Below are 18,328 nucleotides of genomic sequence, written 5' to 3' on the forward strand. Positions count from 1 at the left end.
TAAAACCCCTGTTTGCGGCAGGACACTTGATGAGAGCTAAAACCCCCATTTGCGGCAATCAGAGCCTTTCAGCGGAGGGTGGCAGCAACTGAAATCCTCGTGTGTGCTCACATCGGCAGTGCATCATTATATTTCCTTGCTCCAAAATCAGCACTGGAATTGTTTCTTATATATCTCTAAGGGAATGAGGGAGATGCCACATCGATTGAAGACCTCCAGACTGGATCTTGTATGAAACGGATTGTCAAGGAAAGAGAGACTAGATCATCAATGACATGAAACTGGTGAGCTTTGACAATCGAGTCCTTGTCCAACTAAGTAGGTTCTTTGAAGATTTGATCCAAGCCCAAGTCCCATAAGCCAAATTTCATGAACCTCATCCAGAAGACCAAATATAGAATCATTGACCAAAACTAAAGGGGCGAGCGAAATATTTAGCCTGGTAGATAAGGAGCTTATATCCGAAACTACATCAGCAATGGCACCTGGCACAAAACCTAATCCCATGGCTCAATTCAGCACTGCCGGATTATCTAACCCTAGGATAACCTGCAGTGGATTTTCAGACTTGTGGGTCCAGCTACCCTTGACACCTATCAAGGGTCAAATTAATCAACATAATCAAATCCTTTTTTTTGTGCAATGAGGATTCACCACAAATGAATTTAAGGCGAAGCTCATGAAACCTCAGTGAAGTTGATCAGAGGTGGTGGATGAAGTGGGTAGCAGGGGTAGGAACACCATGAGGATTGAGGGTTCCACCAAGCTGAACTTAGACAAAAGATACAATAGGTAACCTAGGACCTGACGGTACTAGAGATTTTATTGCTTTCTTTTCAAGATGTGAAAACCAGCCCATCTTGTGGTTGAAGAAGGTTCAACTAATCCTATATCTTGGGCCACTAGGAAGCATATACGACTGTAGAGGTTATCTCATATCATTGACAAACTATTGGGAATTCAAAAGTCCTTCAACATATGTCAGCCAAATATTTGTTTACCCAATGAGGTGGCCAGTGGCCTCTCTAGAGGAGGGACTCTAGACAAGCATCATATATCCGGAATCTATACCCCTTGATTAGATTGCAATTTTTAATTTTATGTTTTGTAGGAGAATCATGCTACTTATTAAAAAAACATGAAAGAAAATAGAAATGACAAATACAAGCAGTTGAGTCAAGCATGACATCATAACAAGTGTCACATAGTAATTAGTAATGGTTTAACACCTTGGTTTAACGCCTTCCTGATGCCACTGATTCAGCAGAGAACAAATATCTCACTCGTGACAGAACCGAATCGTGTGTTGGATCATACGGATGGTCCTTGGAAGGGATCTCCAGAATTGCAGGCACTGGGTTGTTGTAGCTATCAACTAGAAACCTTATCATGTTCGCGACCTGAAATCACAACATGGGGAGCAGCAATGGGTAGTCACACTGAAAAATCATGATTTTAGTAACGGAAGAAACAAGAAAAAAGGCCAATGTTTTGGTTGTAGCTGCAAAATTAATATCTTTAATTGGCGTCATCAATTGTTAGACAGACTAAATCCTATCATCAGCAATCGAAATATATGCATTCTTTAAGAAGTGGTGTTGGACCACCGCTGTTGTCTTGCTCAAAAAACTTACATATTGGCTAATCAATACAATAGCAATATCCTCCTTTGTAGTGAACTCTTTGAATGCATCTTCAATTGCTTTTACGGTAGTTTCTGAGACAAGCGAAAAATTATTATTAACCAAGAAAATTCATATGAGCAAAGCTCACTCAATAGATTGGCAGGAGGAAATTACAGCTTTGCAGATTTCTACCAGCCCCTTGAAATCAGTAAAACCACAGTTGTTTAGAGTGTAATGCATGCGTGATAGAATTACAAGTGCAGAGACCAATGTGTGTTGCAGGAGAAGAACCAATTTCACTCAAACGAACAAAGAGATTTCAGCGATCCACGTAAAGCATAAAGCCAATGGGTCAGTCATGCATGTTATAGGTTCACATAAAGTTATAAGAATGATTTCCATTTGGCATAGACTCTTACAGAGAAGAGTGACATATATTCACAAGTCTACAATATCATCCCCATGCATGTCCTTGTTAAAATTCAAAATAAAATTTAACAATAATAACGTTTTGATATTTTATAACTGGCTCATCCATAAGCTAAAGAAAAGTTTTTTCTGTTCTTTTTTCTTTTCGGCGTAAGCATAGAACAATAATAAAAAGAAAGCCACTAAAAAGAAATTGCATGAAATAAATATTCAAATAATATCTAAAGAAACTAGGAAAGTTGTAGGCGACACATAATGCTTATCGGTGGATGCTTCTCATGGCTAAGTATTCAAAAGAGTTTTGCACATGAGCATACTTGAGTCGACAATAAGGTAGTTTGTCTTTCTTCGCAAATCGACATTACCCACTCCAGCCAGCAAAAATCCAGTCACAGTGTCCTGCAAAAAAAAAAAAGAAAGAATAAATAATCTATCAGAAACCTATAATTTGCAAAGAAGCTACTCTACATAAGCAAGAAAGAAATCAGTAAGATATGTTCTGCACAATGTGATTTGCAGGACTTGGTAGAATTGTATGAAATAAAGATCGCTCAGAGATCAGTCAGGGGGGGGGGGGGGGGGAGGAGGAGAAGATCACACAGCAAATTTAGCAAACTGTCTGCATAATGTTGTCACTCAAAAGACTAAAAACCCAAGCAATAGATGGGTGAAAACTAATGAAGATTTCTGGTGCCTTGAGCACACTAAGCTAATCAATTGGCCCCATATACAATTATATTGGAAAACAATCGGCATCCTTATAATAATAACAATAATAATAATTACATTTTATATATATATATATATATATATATATATATATATATTTGAAGCCTATATGTTGGTTGTCCAAGCAGGGTTGGTAAATGCAGATTTGTCCTTATCTACGGTGGTAAGCTAAGATAGTATATCCAGTAAACATTATAAAGCTTGTCCAGAGGACCAGAACTGTATCATAGAACCATGTGGCAACAACAGTATCAAAACTGGGATTGATTGAAGATCACAATGAAACTATGAGTTAGAAAAAAGCATAAAATAGTGACGAAATCAGAGGTCCCTTGTGGATGAAAAAAGTCTGTTTTTGCATATTTAGGAATTACTCGACACATGATGAGACTCGGATCACATTAGCGCATTAGAAGGTAATGCGGGGGCATTTTCACACTGGGCTCGAGTGGGGTGACCTATGGGATGCAGGGGCACACTCGGGGTGAGCGGCCCGCGGAACCCATGGATTTGGAGCCCGTGTGAGGCGGGTGGCTCATGTGAGGCGGAACCCATGGATTTTGGTGGGGGCCACAAGGAAGGTTCGGCCAAGGGCCTAACCCATGGATTTGGGGCCTAGGCTATAAGATAAAGGGATTAATTTGCCATGCTCTATCAGTTCGAGCTTTTAGAGCAAGTGGTTAATTGTCCTGCATCGGAAGGTAGCCATTCTTATTTATTTTTATTTCTTGCAAGTTGAATAGTTATCTAATAAATTTTAGATGTGGGATATAATTAGATTTTATCTCAGACTTGTTATGGAATGAATATAATCAATATTTCCTTTCATATGGATGTTTACGATGACCTTATTATGAGAATGTTAGTGAGAATGGTAGAACTACCAAGTTGCACTCTCGTGTGCGGCATCAGGGTCGAGTATACTCGAGTGCCGGATTTAGGGTTTGACTGGGCACCCCAGGCCTTTGACATTCCAACTAATTATCTTTATTGAGCAACTTCCCTCACCTGCACTTCTCGCAAAAGACCACACCTTAACTAATTATCTTCATTAAGCAACTTCCGTCACCCTTTTGCCCTTACCTGCGCTTCTCACAAAAGACCACACCTTATAGTTGATATTTGAATCTAGTCTCCTTCTCCCTACATACTCTTGGATTGTGATCTTCTAGTTTTTGCCTAAACAAGACCACATAACCCTATGGCCTGTCTCCAAAAGTTGCCCCCAACAGGCGAGCTATTTGACCTAAAACCCCCCCTTATTCGCTTCATACCTTGTGCCATAGATAGTTTACACAGCTCTCCATACCGCAACCTCGACTTGTCAAATACTGCAACCCAAAAGTTATCTGAAAACATAGATTCTCTCTTCACAACCCCAATCTGCCTATCCATTGCTAATGGAACTATATCTTGCTAATCCCACCTGCTACCATATCTGTTGAAACCTTCTCTTTGCCTGAATCTCGTTGATCTCGTGTAGAGGTGTACACGAGTCGAAACAAGTCGAGCTTGGCACAGCTCAACTCGGCTCAGCCACTAGCTGACCCTAGCTCGAACTCGGCTCGACTCGGTCCTAGAGCCTGACTGGCCAGCTCAACTCGGTTCGGTCAGCAGCTCAGGCCAGTTCGAGCCAGGGATGAGCCGAGTTCGCCTGTGCAGCATTTTCACAAACACAAGGACTGCACCTTCAAATTCTTATTGTATGTAAAACAGCAACAGCGGTTTTACAAGTATTTTATGAAACACCTTGTAGGCAACATCAAAATCAAGAAAAAATGGTATTTGTTTCATATACATACTTTCCTTGCCACCAGCCGACACTTCGTTGAGTCATTTCATCAAACATTTGGTAAGCAACATCAATATCAAAGTAACCGAGTCACCGAACTGGTTCAATCTGAGTTCAATTTGAGTTGGGGTTTGATCCGAGTCAAGTCGAGCTGAGGTAAGCTCGAACTCGGTTCAAAATTTTTTCGAGCTCGAAAAATCAGCTCGAACTCAGTTTCGAACCGAGTCGAATTGAGTCGAGCGAGCTAACCGAGCTAACTCGATTCGTGTACAACCCTAATCCCGTGTCTCTAATAAGACCATGGCTCCTTGACTCAGCGAGTATTTTCCATCCAAGCCCTCCTTAGCTTTGGATCAGTTGTTCAACTATCTTCGACCTCTGGTGGGCTCTCCACTTTCTGTAATAGAGACGGTTGATCGCTCCTTTGCTTTAACCTGCTCTCCCATCCAGTCGAAGTCAAACAAAAAAAAGGGGGAGCAGAAATCGGGACTTGAAATTAACCCACTTCCACACGCGCAAACACTTAAATCTTCCCCCACCTGTGTAAAGAGAGACGTGTAATTTGCCCACTTCTGTGAACATCAACACTTGAGATACATCCTTTGCACACTTCGATCGAGATAAGTCATACTCCCCTTTATAAAAGTGTCCTCTCCTTGCCTTACATGATCCCCCCATGCCTCCTCTCCATCATTAATGCCACCACACCTAGTATTGCTACATGGCACAATTTCATGTCATCTAACACCATATGCCCCCACTGACAAACCATAGCTCCTCGCAGCCCTTCGACAAAGGATCGATCGACACCACAATTCCTAAACGTGCCCCAATTTCCATAAAACCTCGTAATAAAAAATTCTTGAGGGAAATCCCATACATTTAGAACCAAATTTCCTCCCATCCAAACACAGAGCAGTCCTCCCATCTCTGTATACCCCTTACCATGTCATCCCAGAACAAGTTGCAAGCTAAGAAGATTCTATCAGCATTCGACTGAGAGCAAAGAGATATCCGCGATACGTCCTTTAGCCTCTTCACCACACCACCCAATCTTCTACTTTTATTGCACTGCAATTCTAACAAAGCCGTTCCTCCATTTCATTTCTGTAACCCCTAGCTTGATTGAGGCTATAGAAGTAAATTTAAATGATTTCAAAGAATTCTCCAAGATTTTCTGATGTATTCTCACTTCTGGCCCTTCCTCCGTTTCCACCCTCGAAACCCAACTCTCTTGATTCATTTGTGATGATTCCCCTTGCTCTGTGACTTTCTTTATCCTATGGTTAGGGATATCTGCCACCACCTCTTGAGATGATCTGCCCCTCCCCCCCCCCAAAAAAAAAAAAGACCAGAACAAATTTTTTATGTTCGATTCTCCTGCCACGATATCTCTGAAGAATATTTGGCCCCCCATCGTTACAACGAAGCATTCTCCCCATATATGGTTTCTGTATTACCCCTTTTACCCTCATCTTTACCCCTCCCTCTTCCTTCTCCCTAGAACTATTCCTTTTTGTTTCTCTATTTTTCACCTCAAGATCAAATCGAGCATTTTGCACTTTCAATTTCTTCGCTCCGAAGCTTTCCCCATGAGGTATTTGAATGGCCATAGTGGCAACTTCTTCCAAACTCATTCGGACAAATGCAACCTCAAGTAGCTGATATCATCCAGTCTTAAGGTATGCTGACCTCCATCACATTCCCTGCTCTAACGAGCACTCGAGACAAGTTCACTAGAAGACATCCTTCCGGAATCCAACAACAAATAGTGTTGGAAGCTCCGCCAGCACTTTCTCACCCTTTCGGATGGACGGCGGTTTCTTCTTCTTAACTTCCATCCACTCTCCCTCCCCTGCTTCTTCCTGCGGACCCCTCCCCCCTAATTCACCATATTCTCTATCCCCTTCTTGTCCTTCGTTCCCTCCCCGATCATCTTCATTCACCCCCTTACCGCCCCGGCTACCATATCTCACTGCCACAGTTATCCCTCTCAAACTCCGTGCGTGGTTGCGCCTAAGTTCAATTTTAAAAAATCTCCCTTCACTCTCCACTCTCTCTTATCATTCTTCCTCCACAACTGCTGACTATTCTTGGGTTCGAAGATGGATTATGTATTCCATCACTCTTTTGATGAACCAATATAAACTCATCTCCAATTCTTCTATGAGAGTAGGGAGGCAACATAAATTAAAAGCTACCCTGAATGAAAAGGTGCATCTTCTTATAGGCCATGATATGTAAGAAATTCTAGATTACTAAAGATGAAGACTTCATATGAGGAAAATAAACAGTTGAAAGTGGTTGGATTGAGGATAGTGAGGCAGACATATGGGAAATTTTAAGGTGGTTTAAGCTCAAGTAAGATAAGAACCCAGGTTTGGCAGCTACAGAGGCATTCTTAGATATCATTGGAGGATGAACATTTTTTCTCCTATCTGATTTGACTCCAATGAAACAGAATTCTTAGCACTATTACAAGGTTGAGGGTCTTCTCACCTTGTTATTTGGTCGTGTTGAGGTGAACGACAACTCCCTGAAAGTCATCAGGTGGGTAACTAACCTGAGAGGCAAGCAGCCTCAACTGAGGAGATATGGCTTCTACACAAGAATATTTTTTTAAGCACAAAATCATTAAGAATAAAAATCCCAAGAAATAATCCTCTCCCATATGTTAGTCACTTGAAGAATGCTTTGGCTTATATTCTCGAACACCCAATTATTCCTCTCGCCAAATAGACCATCAAAATTGTCAAGTGAGACAAGTGTAACATGAGTCTCCCTCTCTTAGTTTTGAAAACAAAGATTTTAACACTTCCAACAAAATTTCCACTTCAAGGGGACATTACATATATAGAGCAACCGGTTCGCATCCTCGACAAAAAGGACTAGGTACTCCGAACCAAAATCATAACACTTGTAAAAGTGTAGTGGGGGCATCATGGTGAAAAGCAACTTCATGGGAACGGGAAGACGAGGTTAGAGAAAAGTACCCAAACCTATCTTAGGTAAATTAAATTTCAAGGATGAAAGTTTAATTAATGGGGTAGAATATATTAACCCAAAAAATTTTGCGTATGTATGACCATTCGCTCGTTTCCCCCAGTTGATCATCCGCCATACACGTGATCAAGGTATGTGATTACCCAATCATCTATTCATCAGCCCACTGTCCAATCAAAACCATCCACTCCCAACCACCTACCAGCCACTAGCAAACTTCGACCATTTAGCCAACCAAAGATCCATCCATCTCACACGTCCATTTGCTAAACCATTTAATTATGCATCCCATGTACAGTATAACCCACCTAATGCACCACATCTCACATGCGCGTAGCATAGATAGATAGTTAAGAGCATGCATTCCAACATTTTTTAGAAAGTTAAGAGCATGCGATAAATGCTCTTTCCTTCTTTTTTATGTGAAACACCAGCGTGTAGTAACTAAATAGTAATGTTATGGTGGAGGATTAATAGCTTATCACGTGAGTGTGTTTGGTTTTAGAAAGTAAAATGTGCGTTAGTATGATCAGAGACCAACAATCTAGACCGAAAATCATAGCTAGCAACCCAACCATTACAAAACATCCAAGTTCTTTTGCAAGATCAACCGACTACCCATCCATTAATATAAACCAACGCCATGCAACCGTTAAAATGCGTACACTAAACCAGCACCATCCATAAGAAGACAGAAAGCGAAGATGAGAAACTCAACAGCCCAAAACTAGCAAAAAGCTAGACCAAGATGAAGCAAAAGACACAATATAGCATAGCCCACAAACAGCTTGAGGAACAGAATCCACACATTCACATTCACTTGGCCTTCCTAAACACCTTTTCAGGACTATGATATTGATTGCAGAAGCATCTTTCGTTGCTCTCAAGTCCACCTAGAATTCTCCTTTTGTGACCAACATGTCCACCGTGCCATTTTTTTTAATGAAGATTATGTCCACCGTGGCAAGAAGAAAGAGCCAATTGTAGGTAAAATCACCTAGTAATAACACCAGTTTACAGAAATATTTGTCAAAATGTAAAGACTCTGAAAGAGGGAACAGAGAGGCTAACCGATACAACAAGAGTCTTCCCAAAAGCAAGTTCTAGAAACATTACTAATACCATATCTGATTCCTGCTTTGAACTAGGCTATCACCTTTTGAATAGTCTTCCACCCTCCAGATGCTCTAATAGGAAGCTTGGGCCAAACCCTGATTGTCCTCTTTCAAAGGCTATCGTCCTCTTCACCAAAACTCCAAAGCCGTTTACCCAACAAGGCCTGGTTAACCATCTGGATTCTTATAATACCTAAGCTCCTTTATCTTTTGGTTCACAAACCGGTTTCCATTCCTCAAATGATACTTCCTTTTTTCCTCTCCCTTATTCAATAAATTCCTCTCCATTCTTTTGATTCTTTCAGCCACACTCACCTGGAATTGAAAAGGGGGTGTAAAATGGATAGCAAATTCAAAAGAGCCCACCGAATGGGAATGACTCTTCCTCCAAAAGATAGTTTTTAGCTCTTCCAAGCTGAAGATTGCTCTCCATGATTTAATCAACTTCCCAATACATGGGAAGTGCAAGTAGAAGGAAGAGTACTCACCTTGCATCCCATAATAGACACCACACATTAGCAAAATCCATTTCACCCATTCTTTATGCCAATTACCATTCTGTCCAGATACTGCTTCAAACTACCTAAGAGTTACTTTCAGCCTTTCAATCTAGTATCTTGATGATTCACACAACAAAAGTGTCGTTTGCGAACTAAAGATGAGAAATTTGAAACCCAAGTCTATCCACCTTATATCGTTTTTATGGTGCCTTCCTCGGTACCTTTAAGAGCATTCCACTTAAAGGCTGTACCTCCGCCACAAACAGAAAGGGTGATAAATGATCTTCTTGCATCAAACCCCTGGAGCCTCAAAAGAACCCTTGGGAGTACCATTTATCCGGACTGAAAATGATGCCAGAAGTAATGCGTCCTTCATCCACGCTCCCTATGTAATACGAAAACATCATATATTCAAGGAAACCCTAATCCACCTAATCATAAGCCTTCTTTAAGCACAGTTTTAAATATTTTTGAAAGGTAACACCACCAGGGATTGAACCCTGGATCATTCACACACACTACACTGTCTCTACCAGCTCATCTAACGAGCAGGAGACAGCATGTTTTAAATATCGGTATCAGCCGTCCCAATTGCTGATACTTTATGGGACAATGCACACCAATACAGATACAATACGGCCACATCATAACAGATATTTCAAAACCATGCCCTGAAGTCTAGCCTGCAGACAATTCCTTATCCTCCATATTTGTTTTGAAGATTGATGTATTCATGAACCACCATTCTATGCAAGACCTGTAGATTATTTTTCACCATACTCAGATATGCCAACATCTAGGCAATTCTTCAGGAAAGAGGATATTTCTAGACTATCATTGCCTATTTGGGAACCATTTCTATTGATGTTGTAAAGTTTGTCTCCACTTTTTGTTATCCTTTGACAAAATGATACAAAGAAAAACTAAATGGAGAAGCCAGATAAGGACCTCATCTGTTCCTAATATTAATCAATTATAAATAACAAAGTAAGATACCCTTCAAGGTAGCTGTTTTTCAACACCTGGACCAGGTTGGCAGTCAGAAAAGTTTGGACAGGAAATGGATGGAGAAATGAGATAGATCACTAAGAAAGCCATTTTGGGCATGGAACTGCTCAACTGCAGTGCCCAGTCCAACTGACCCAACTGTCCAGGTCAGGCTTTAGTCCGGTCCAACCAGGTGGATCAGCTACTTCTTTTAAAGTATTAAAATCCTCTTCTTTTAAAGTATTAAAATCCTCTGTAGGAAGCAGACATTGCTTCCAGTGCACCTTGGTGGTTTCAAACAATTTTTTTATGTATATCTTATTCATATTGAAAATATAGCTGCAAGGAGTCTTGGACTGTTCTGGACTAAGCCACCCACAAAAAAGGGTCAGGGTCAGGTTTTGAACATGGAGCTTTAGAACTGATATATAATGGTTATAAAGTCCATAGACAAAATAGAACTGAAGCATGTGTTGTCCTAGAAACAAAGAAATTGGTACCTCGTCAGCAATCATGGCAATGAGTGCCGAGTTGTTAGTAGGAATCTGAGCTCTGTTTGCCATTATAATTTAACAGCTCACCTGCTAGGGGACAAAAAGGAAGAAAAAAAAAATTAAAAAGGAAGAGAGAGAGAGAGAGAGAGAGAGAGAGAGAGAGAGAGAGAGAGAGAGAGAGAGAGAGAGAGAGATACCATCAAAATCTTCATTTCCTTTCGAATGAAAGAGTCCAATACAATGGACAAAGCAACCAAGTACCCATTTTAACCACGGCCACCAATTGAAAGTTACTGGAAAAGATGTTCGTATTTGATAAATTCATTAGCATTTCCAATGTAGTATATAAGTATCTGATCCATGTTTAATCAGCTTTAAAAGGTTATCAATTACTGCATGCATCCTCTTTTCCATTTTTCAAGTGTCTTTAACAGCATCATCATTCTGTTGTTTTTGTAGCTTTGTCCAGGGTAAATGACCCACATGCCAATAGGTTAAAGTTGGTTGCTATTAGATGCAGAGAGGTTGAGGCTTCTTGAAGGAAGAGCTGGAAATAGGGTTAGGAACTTAGAACAGCATGCCTCCAGCACTGACAAATTCAGTTGCCATCTGTAGGTAAATTGTTCAAACGTACCAGCCATGATGGCATTCTCCAATTCTTTTTTCTTCCTTACACATTTCTTGAGAGGGGCCGAGAAAAAGATATTAAGATGTCAAGCATCACCCTTAACATCTATGCCCTAAACATTCTAAATTGCAAACAATGCAATGAGCTGAACTATGACTCTATGGCAAAAGCTAGACCATTGAAAAATAAATAAATAAACAAAGCAAGACATAAATTACAATAAAAGATCGCACATTCATGTGCTGTATTTCAGTCTATAATCCTTTTTTTTTTTTTTTGAGAAATACGGCAAAATTTTATAATGAGAAAGCACCAAAGGTGCAAAAAACTATAAAGCATCGGCTGAACAACCAGACACCCCCGCCCCCCCCAAAAAAAAGCCCAATAAAAAAAAAACTAAGCCTCTTGCTCTCATCGTTACCCACTCCAAAGAGTGGCTTGAATTTCTAAAGCATCTCCCATTTCTTTCTTCCTAAACCACCTAGATACCTACTAATAAACACAACCGCCATATAGCTTTCCTATAATTTGCAAGCTCCGGCCGGTGCCAACCCAAAAAATAGGATCCAATAGAGCTTAGATAGGCCCCAGAGACATTGCACTTGCATAACAAATAGCTCCATAAACTGCTAGCAAATAGGCATTGAAGAAATAGGTGGATTAACTAACTCCAAATTAGCCATACACATCAAACAAACATTTGGGAGCAACATCCCCATATCTAAAGATCATCCACTGTTAACACCATTTCCCTTCCAACTAGCCAAGCAAAGGCTATAAATTTTTATTTTTTATTTTTATGTTGGGGGGGGGGGGGGGGTGAATAAAACCAAACATGCTTGGTAGATATAATCTCCCCAGCCAAACCATGGTTGTGTAGCAATTTTATTTTATTTTTAAAAAAAAGAAGAAGAAAAAAAAAAAAAAAAAAGGGTGCACAAAGAAACATCCAGATTTACCACTACGTCACACAAACCTATCTCCTTCCCCAATGACCAGCCTATAAGTGCCAATAATCTTTAGCATCGAGATCAACTCATCAATCTTATCATATGAAAGTAACCGGCACAGAGGGGGATCTATTGGGACATCACTATCCACAGCTAGGAGGGCAATTCTCAGGAATAGTCGCTCCAAAGGTTCCTCCCCTACCCACACATCTTTTCAAAATAGAACAATCTCCCTGTGAACAAGCACATACCCCTTTGTTGATTTTTATTTTTTTTAACCAGAAAACAAGCCATTCAAAATTGCCGAGACCTTGTACAACGAACATTCCTTAATACACCATCCACTTTCACTACACCCATACCTACTAGAAACTATGTTCCTCCAAAAAAAGTGTGTTCCTCTGTCCCAAACTGCCAAAGCCACATTCCCAAAACACAATGTTCTAAATACATAGAAAAGTGAAAGGATGTAAAACTAGTATCTAAGTTAGTTATAAAGCACTAAACCTCAATGCGTGTGGCAATGTACAACATCCTTTGTACATCAGACTGGCCCTATTGTAAATGGGCAGGGGTCAATAATTGCACAGGTCAGATGATCCTAGCCAATGAACAGAGGAATTTTACCCATCGAATGTTGGCAGCAGCGAGGCTTCTCTGGACAAATTCACCAATCTCCGCACCGCCATCCTCTGCTTTGAGGCTGTCTCAGGTTTATCTGTTAATCTTGCTAAATCTAAGATCTTTGGTATAAATTTGGATGATCAGGAAATCTTCACATGGGCGGATCTTTTCGGTTGTTCTGCGACCTTTCTCCCTTCCACTTTTGTTGGTCTCCCGTTATGTATTGGCGCCCCTCCTAAATCAGCTTGGGACAAGGTTATTGCTAGATTTGATTCCTTTCTGGCAAATTGGAAATGTCGGTTCCTCTTTTGGTGGACGCATCACCCTTATAAAGGCGGCTCTCTCTAATTTCCCATTTATTTCATGTCTCTTTTCAAATGTCCGCCTTCAGTTCTGAAGTGTATTGAGCACAAAAGAAGAAACTTTCTTTGGCACAACAAAGGAGAGAAGAATAAATTTCATCTGGTGGATTGGAAAATTGTATGCAAGCATCACAAGTAAGGTGGGACAGGTATAAAGAGTTTGAAGCTCATGAACAGGGCCCTCCTAGGCAAATGGATCTGGCGGTTGGGAACCGAAAACCATAGCCTCTGGAACAAAGTTATAAAAGGCAAATACGGTCATTCGATAGGCGGTTGGTGGTCTAAGGCTTCTTCTCGTTATAAGATTTCAGCGGTTTGGAGAGACATCATTTCCATGAAAGATCAGGTCCTGCAAGGGGTGGAATTTCAACTCAGAATAGGTTCAAAAATTCGGTTTTGGAAAGATTGCTGGGTGGAGGAAATTCTGCTTAGAGATAAATTCCCACTAATCTTCTCCCTTACTCCAAATCCAAACATTATGGTTGCCGAGTGCTATTCTGTTAATGCTGGGAAGCTGGTGTGGTCTGTGGGCTGTAGAAGAAATCTTCAAGATTGGGAGGTTCAACAGTTTGTGGACCTCCTTGACTGCATTTATAGGGCCCATCCAAACCTTCAAATTGATGATACGCTGCTCTAGACTATGGAAAAGTCCAGCAAATTCACAGTCCGCTGTCTTTACGTGCCTCTGGTCATGTTGGGAAAAATTCTGACGGTGGATAATCTCAGAAAGAGAGGCATGTGTTTGGTAAACATTTATTTATGTTGCATGAAGGCGGAGGAGTCGGTGGATCATTTGCTGCTTCATTGCCCTTTTATTTCTCCTATTTGGGCGGAGTTCCGTCCTCGTTTTGAAGTCAACTGGTGCACCCCTGCTTCTGTCTCTTCTCTCTTTTCGGATTGGTGTGGGGTTAAGCTTGGCAAGAATCGATCCTCTTTGTGGAGAATGGCCCTCCTTGCAACCTGGTGGAGCGTTTGGGAGGAAAGAAACAGTAGATGTTTTCGGGATATTTCCAATTCCTCTGTTTCGGTGCTTTCTCGAGCTAAAGTGTTAATCTTTGTTTTTCTGTTTTTTGTTTTCTTTTTCTTCTTTAATGAAATTTTAGTTATCTTTCAAAAAAAAAATGTTGGCAGTTGGTTTTACTCTTTATTATATATATAAAAAAAGAGTTTCCTAAATGCTCGGTTGCAATAGACAAGTGTTGTTCACTAAAAATTACTATATATATATATATATATATAATATTAACAATTAAAAATTGTGATTCTTTGGGGCACACCCCATCCATGCACAGCCCAAACTAAACGAACAGTATGGATTTCATAAATTTATACCAAGTGCACAGAGATCGAGTGCTCGATAGCTGCTGAGTTACATATTAGCATTTGGTACCGGGAGATTTTTCAATACAAAAATAAATAATTGCACTGCAGGAATGGTATGGCATGTGACCCATGTTGTTGCACCTCATGCGCTGGTTTTCAGTTTTGACAATGAGGCCTATGGTTTGGTGATCCATTGGCCCTTTGTGTTCCAACTTGAATGGATTTATCCCAACAAATCTCGTTGATGGGGCATTCTGACCTTCTCTCCGTGGCCTACTGATAGATGGTTAATACGAGAAATACAGCAACAGTCCACCTTCAGCTGAAAGAAAAAAGTCCCAAGATCGGTCGTTGTGGTCTTCCAAACTGGGAGATTTCTTGGGCATGATCCATCCACGGTAGGACCCAACAGACCAAAGGTCAGGATCACCAACTATGGGTCCCACTTGGCGGAAATGAAAACCCGGATTATCAAATAATTCATCGCTGTTTGGCTTATACCGTTGATAGAAGAAGCGAAAAAAGGGGCAATTCCTCCAAGACGATGGGGGGAAATGAAATGAATGCAAAGCGATGGCATCATGTGGCAAATGAGAAATCAGCAAAGGGGCATTGAAGGAAATGGAAAAATCTAGGGCCGCGCTTACCAGTCTAGTATCTGGATTGGAGAGACGAACTAGGGTTTGAAGCTTCGATTCTTGGAAGAAGTTCGAGCGAATTTCGTGTGTGGAGAATTACAGAAAGTTCTCTTTTTCGCATGATCTCCTCCGTTGGTTCTGGAACGCGGATTAGGTACTAACCCACCTGTACCGAGCTCGGAACAGGCTGGAGCTCTGAGGGGTCCACCGTAATTTATGAGTTTATCAACACCGTCCATCCATTTTTTCCATATCATTTTCGATATTAATCTGAAGATGATTCAACTCCAAGGCTCGAGTGGACCACACCACAGGAAGCGGCAGTGCTAATGACATCCACCGTTGAAATCTTCCACCGTGACTTTTATTTACCATCCAAGCTGTTCATAAGTTCATATAGACTTGGATGAAGGGAAAACAAATATTAGCTTGATCCAAAACTTTTGTGCCCCCAAGCAGTTTTCAATGGTAGGAGTTTTAATTTCCACAGTGTGGTCCAGCCTTTGATGTGCTTTTTTTTTTAAGTGATATGAAAAAAAATTGTTTGGACGGTGTGGATTAAACTCCTAACCTGTCCCGAGCTACAGACAGGCAGGGGTCGTACTCAAACTGCGTCCCTAGTTTTGCACCATTTAAAATATGGTGGCCACTCATCCTCCTGGCATCTGTCAAGGATTAACAGCTATCTAGACCCTACAATTTGTGGGTCTCATTATAGATGGAGCATATATCTGAAATCACATTGATCAATCGATTCTAATCATTCAATTAATAGCTGTCAAATGGACGGTTGAAATAAAATAGTGAGTCCTCCGGATTCCAAGGAAAAACAAATCAGATGGATCTGCCTCATGCAGAGAATTTGCATGTCGGTGCGATACAGAGAATTTGCTTAAAGGGCTTGTAAAGAGATAAATATAATTATTTTACAATTACACTCGTGTAAGTGAATTTCTTAGTTTTCTTTGATACCTTAAATTCTCAATTTTGTTTGGTAGCCTCCAGATGAAATGCCTCCCAAATTTGTATTAGTTGTAACTGAAATGTAGTGAAATTCTCCCACACTTTTAAGACAGAACTATTATCTGTGAATGTGTACAATCGCCCATCACACTTTTAAGACAAGACTATTCTCTGTGAATGTATACAATCGCCCATCAATCGCCCATCAATCGTGTTCATGTAGTGATTCATGAGAGGGGTATTGAATTCGTGCTTGTAAAGAACAAACCCACCGATGAAGTTGTTCCCCCAAACCCATGACTGGTTCTTTATTATATTTATAGTAACTTAAACTTGGTTTATTAAATCAATTTTAACATATGGAACTAATGTAAATTTTGATAGAATCTTTGTACTAAGCCTAAAAATGAGGAAATTCTACACCTTGGATGGGCTACGAACATAATAATAATAGACAAGTGACTTGGCAATGATTTTTAACCATTCATTTAAATAACCAATATTTGGATGGTTTTGATGAGTATATTAGTGTGATGTTAGTGATGTAGTCATTGATTGGATTATTTTGAAGTATCATATGCCTGCCATATGCTCAGCATATCATAAGCCTAGTGACACAATTGTTTACTTATGTTGTTTATCGAGTGCCTTTAATTTGGCAAAGAAGGCATGTTCGGGCAACCGAGTTGTGTCAATTGACTCATAAATTTTGTTACTATGTCGATTAATTGAGGTTTTGTTTCAGTTGATTGGTAGTCGCCGTTGATATCCTGGTTGATCGAAGGCTCAGTTGTGTCAACCAATGGAACACATAGGTGTGCATAAGTTCTGCGTAAGTGTGGGTTTGGTTTATAATTACATAAATAAATCTATGTAAGCCCTTATAATACAAGATTATCGTTAAAAAATTGAGTGCTTAACGCATAGAGAGGGTTTTTAAGGGATATAGGGTTTCGAATATGTAAATTGTTCTCTCATAACTTTCTGAATATAGTAGATTGTTTGTCGCTTTGTGCTGTAGTTTTTTATTAAGATGATTTTTTCACGTAAAATTTGTCTGTCTCTATAGTTGCTTAAATTTTCATTCTCTATTGTATTGTTTCATTTTGTTTGAGATTGGTTTCATGCCCGACAAGTTGTGTTAGGCTTGTTGCATTCCCAACAAGCGGTATCAGATAGTACGTTGGGTCTTCAAATTGAATATGAGACATAACATCAATGGAATCGAATGCGAAATTTGAAACAGAGAAGTTCACAGGTAAAAATAATTTCGAATTATGGAAGTTGAATATGAAAGTCCTTATAATTCAACAAAAGTTGCAACATATACTCATTGAAAAAAATGGAACATCCTGAATCGACAAAAGAAGAGGATTCGGATGCATTTGATCAAAGGATGATTAGCACAATCCAATTATGCTTGTCAAGTGAAGTAATTCATGTTGTCATCAATGAGACGACTACCGGAGGCCTATGAGCGAAGTGGGAAAGCATCTACATGATGAAATCCCTCTTCAATCGTCTATATATAAAGAGATGGCTTTACAATCTAAATACGACGTAAGGGTTAGATCTCTCTGAGCACATTAACATCTTCAATAAGTTGATTTGCAAGTTGACAAGTGTAGATGTAAAGCTCGTAACCTAGTCCATACCGTTCCTTAGGATCCCGCGATCTTCTCAGTCGAATTCCAACGACCCGCGACGCGTAAATAGCATTTGCACGCGACCCTAAGTCGCGTCCTGTCAACCCGAATCGACTTGACCCGAGACTTGTACTCTAGCGACCGCGTCGTCGTCGCGGTTCCAACCCCGCGTCTCGCGTGCCGATGCAATACCCAGGCCAGGAGTTGTGGGCCCGCATTTATTTCAAGGAAAACGCCACGCGTTACAAATTCCAAGAGAATCTCTACAGCCCATCACATCAATCAATCAAGTACTCATCCCATCACAAGTCAAGTACCAACTCATACCCTACTCATCTCGCTCCCATTCCCAAAGTCAACTCTCTCTCTCTCCACCCATCCCCTCCTTACATCACCCATCCCTTCCTTACACCCATCCCATCCCTTTTCATCCCATCACCTATCTCTCTTCTCTCATTTCTCTCTTCACTCCCAAGTAAACCAAGAGAGCAACCGTCCAAGCCTTCCAAGGAGAGAAAGA

General features: G+C 40.4%; 1 protein-coding gene across 2 annotated transcripts; it reads right to left on the reverse strand.

Annotated features, from left to right (window-relative positions):
• Positions 1–1,055: 1,055 nt before the first annotated feature.
• LOC131240661 (V-type proton ATPase subunit F) lies at positions 1,056–15,364 on the reverse strand. Of its 2 annotated transcripts, none has more exons than XM_058239043.1 (5): positions 15,209–15,364; positions 10,681–10,764; positions 2,372–2,453; positions 1,635–1,717; positions 1,056–1,400 (listed from the first exon to the last, which is right to left on the reverse strand). In XM_058239043.1, exons 2-5 carry the CDS (start codon positions 10,741–10,743, stop codon positions 1,236–1,238), a joined length of 393 nt encoding a protein of 130 aa, XP_058095026.1. In that variant the 5' UTR covers positions 10,744–10,764; positions 15,209–15,364; the 3' UTR covers positions 1,056–1,235. The 2 variants fall into 2 exon arrangements, with proteins under 2 accessions (XP_058095026.1, XP_058095025.1); XM_058239042.1 differs by having other exon boundaries at positions 10,681–10,761; positions 15,209–15,356.
• Positions 15,365–18,328: the final 2,964 nt, after the last annotated feature.

This window comes from Magnolia sinica, chromosome 3 (genome assembly GCF_029962835.1).
Source record: "Magnolia sinica isolate HGM2019 chromosome 3, MsV1, whole genome shotgun sequence".
NCBI classification, from domain to species: Eukaryota; Viridiplantae; Streptophyta; class Magnoliopsida; order Magnoliales; family Magnoliaceae; genus Magnolia; species Magnolia sinica.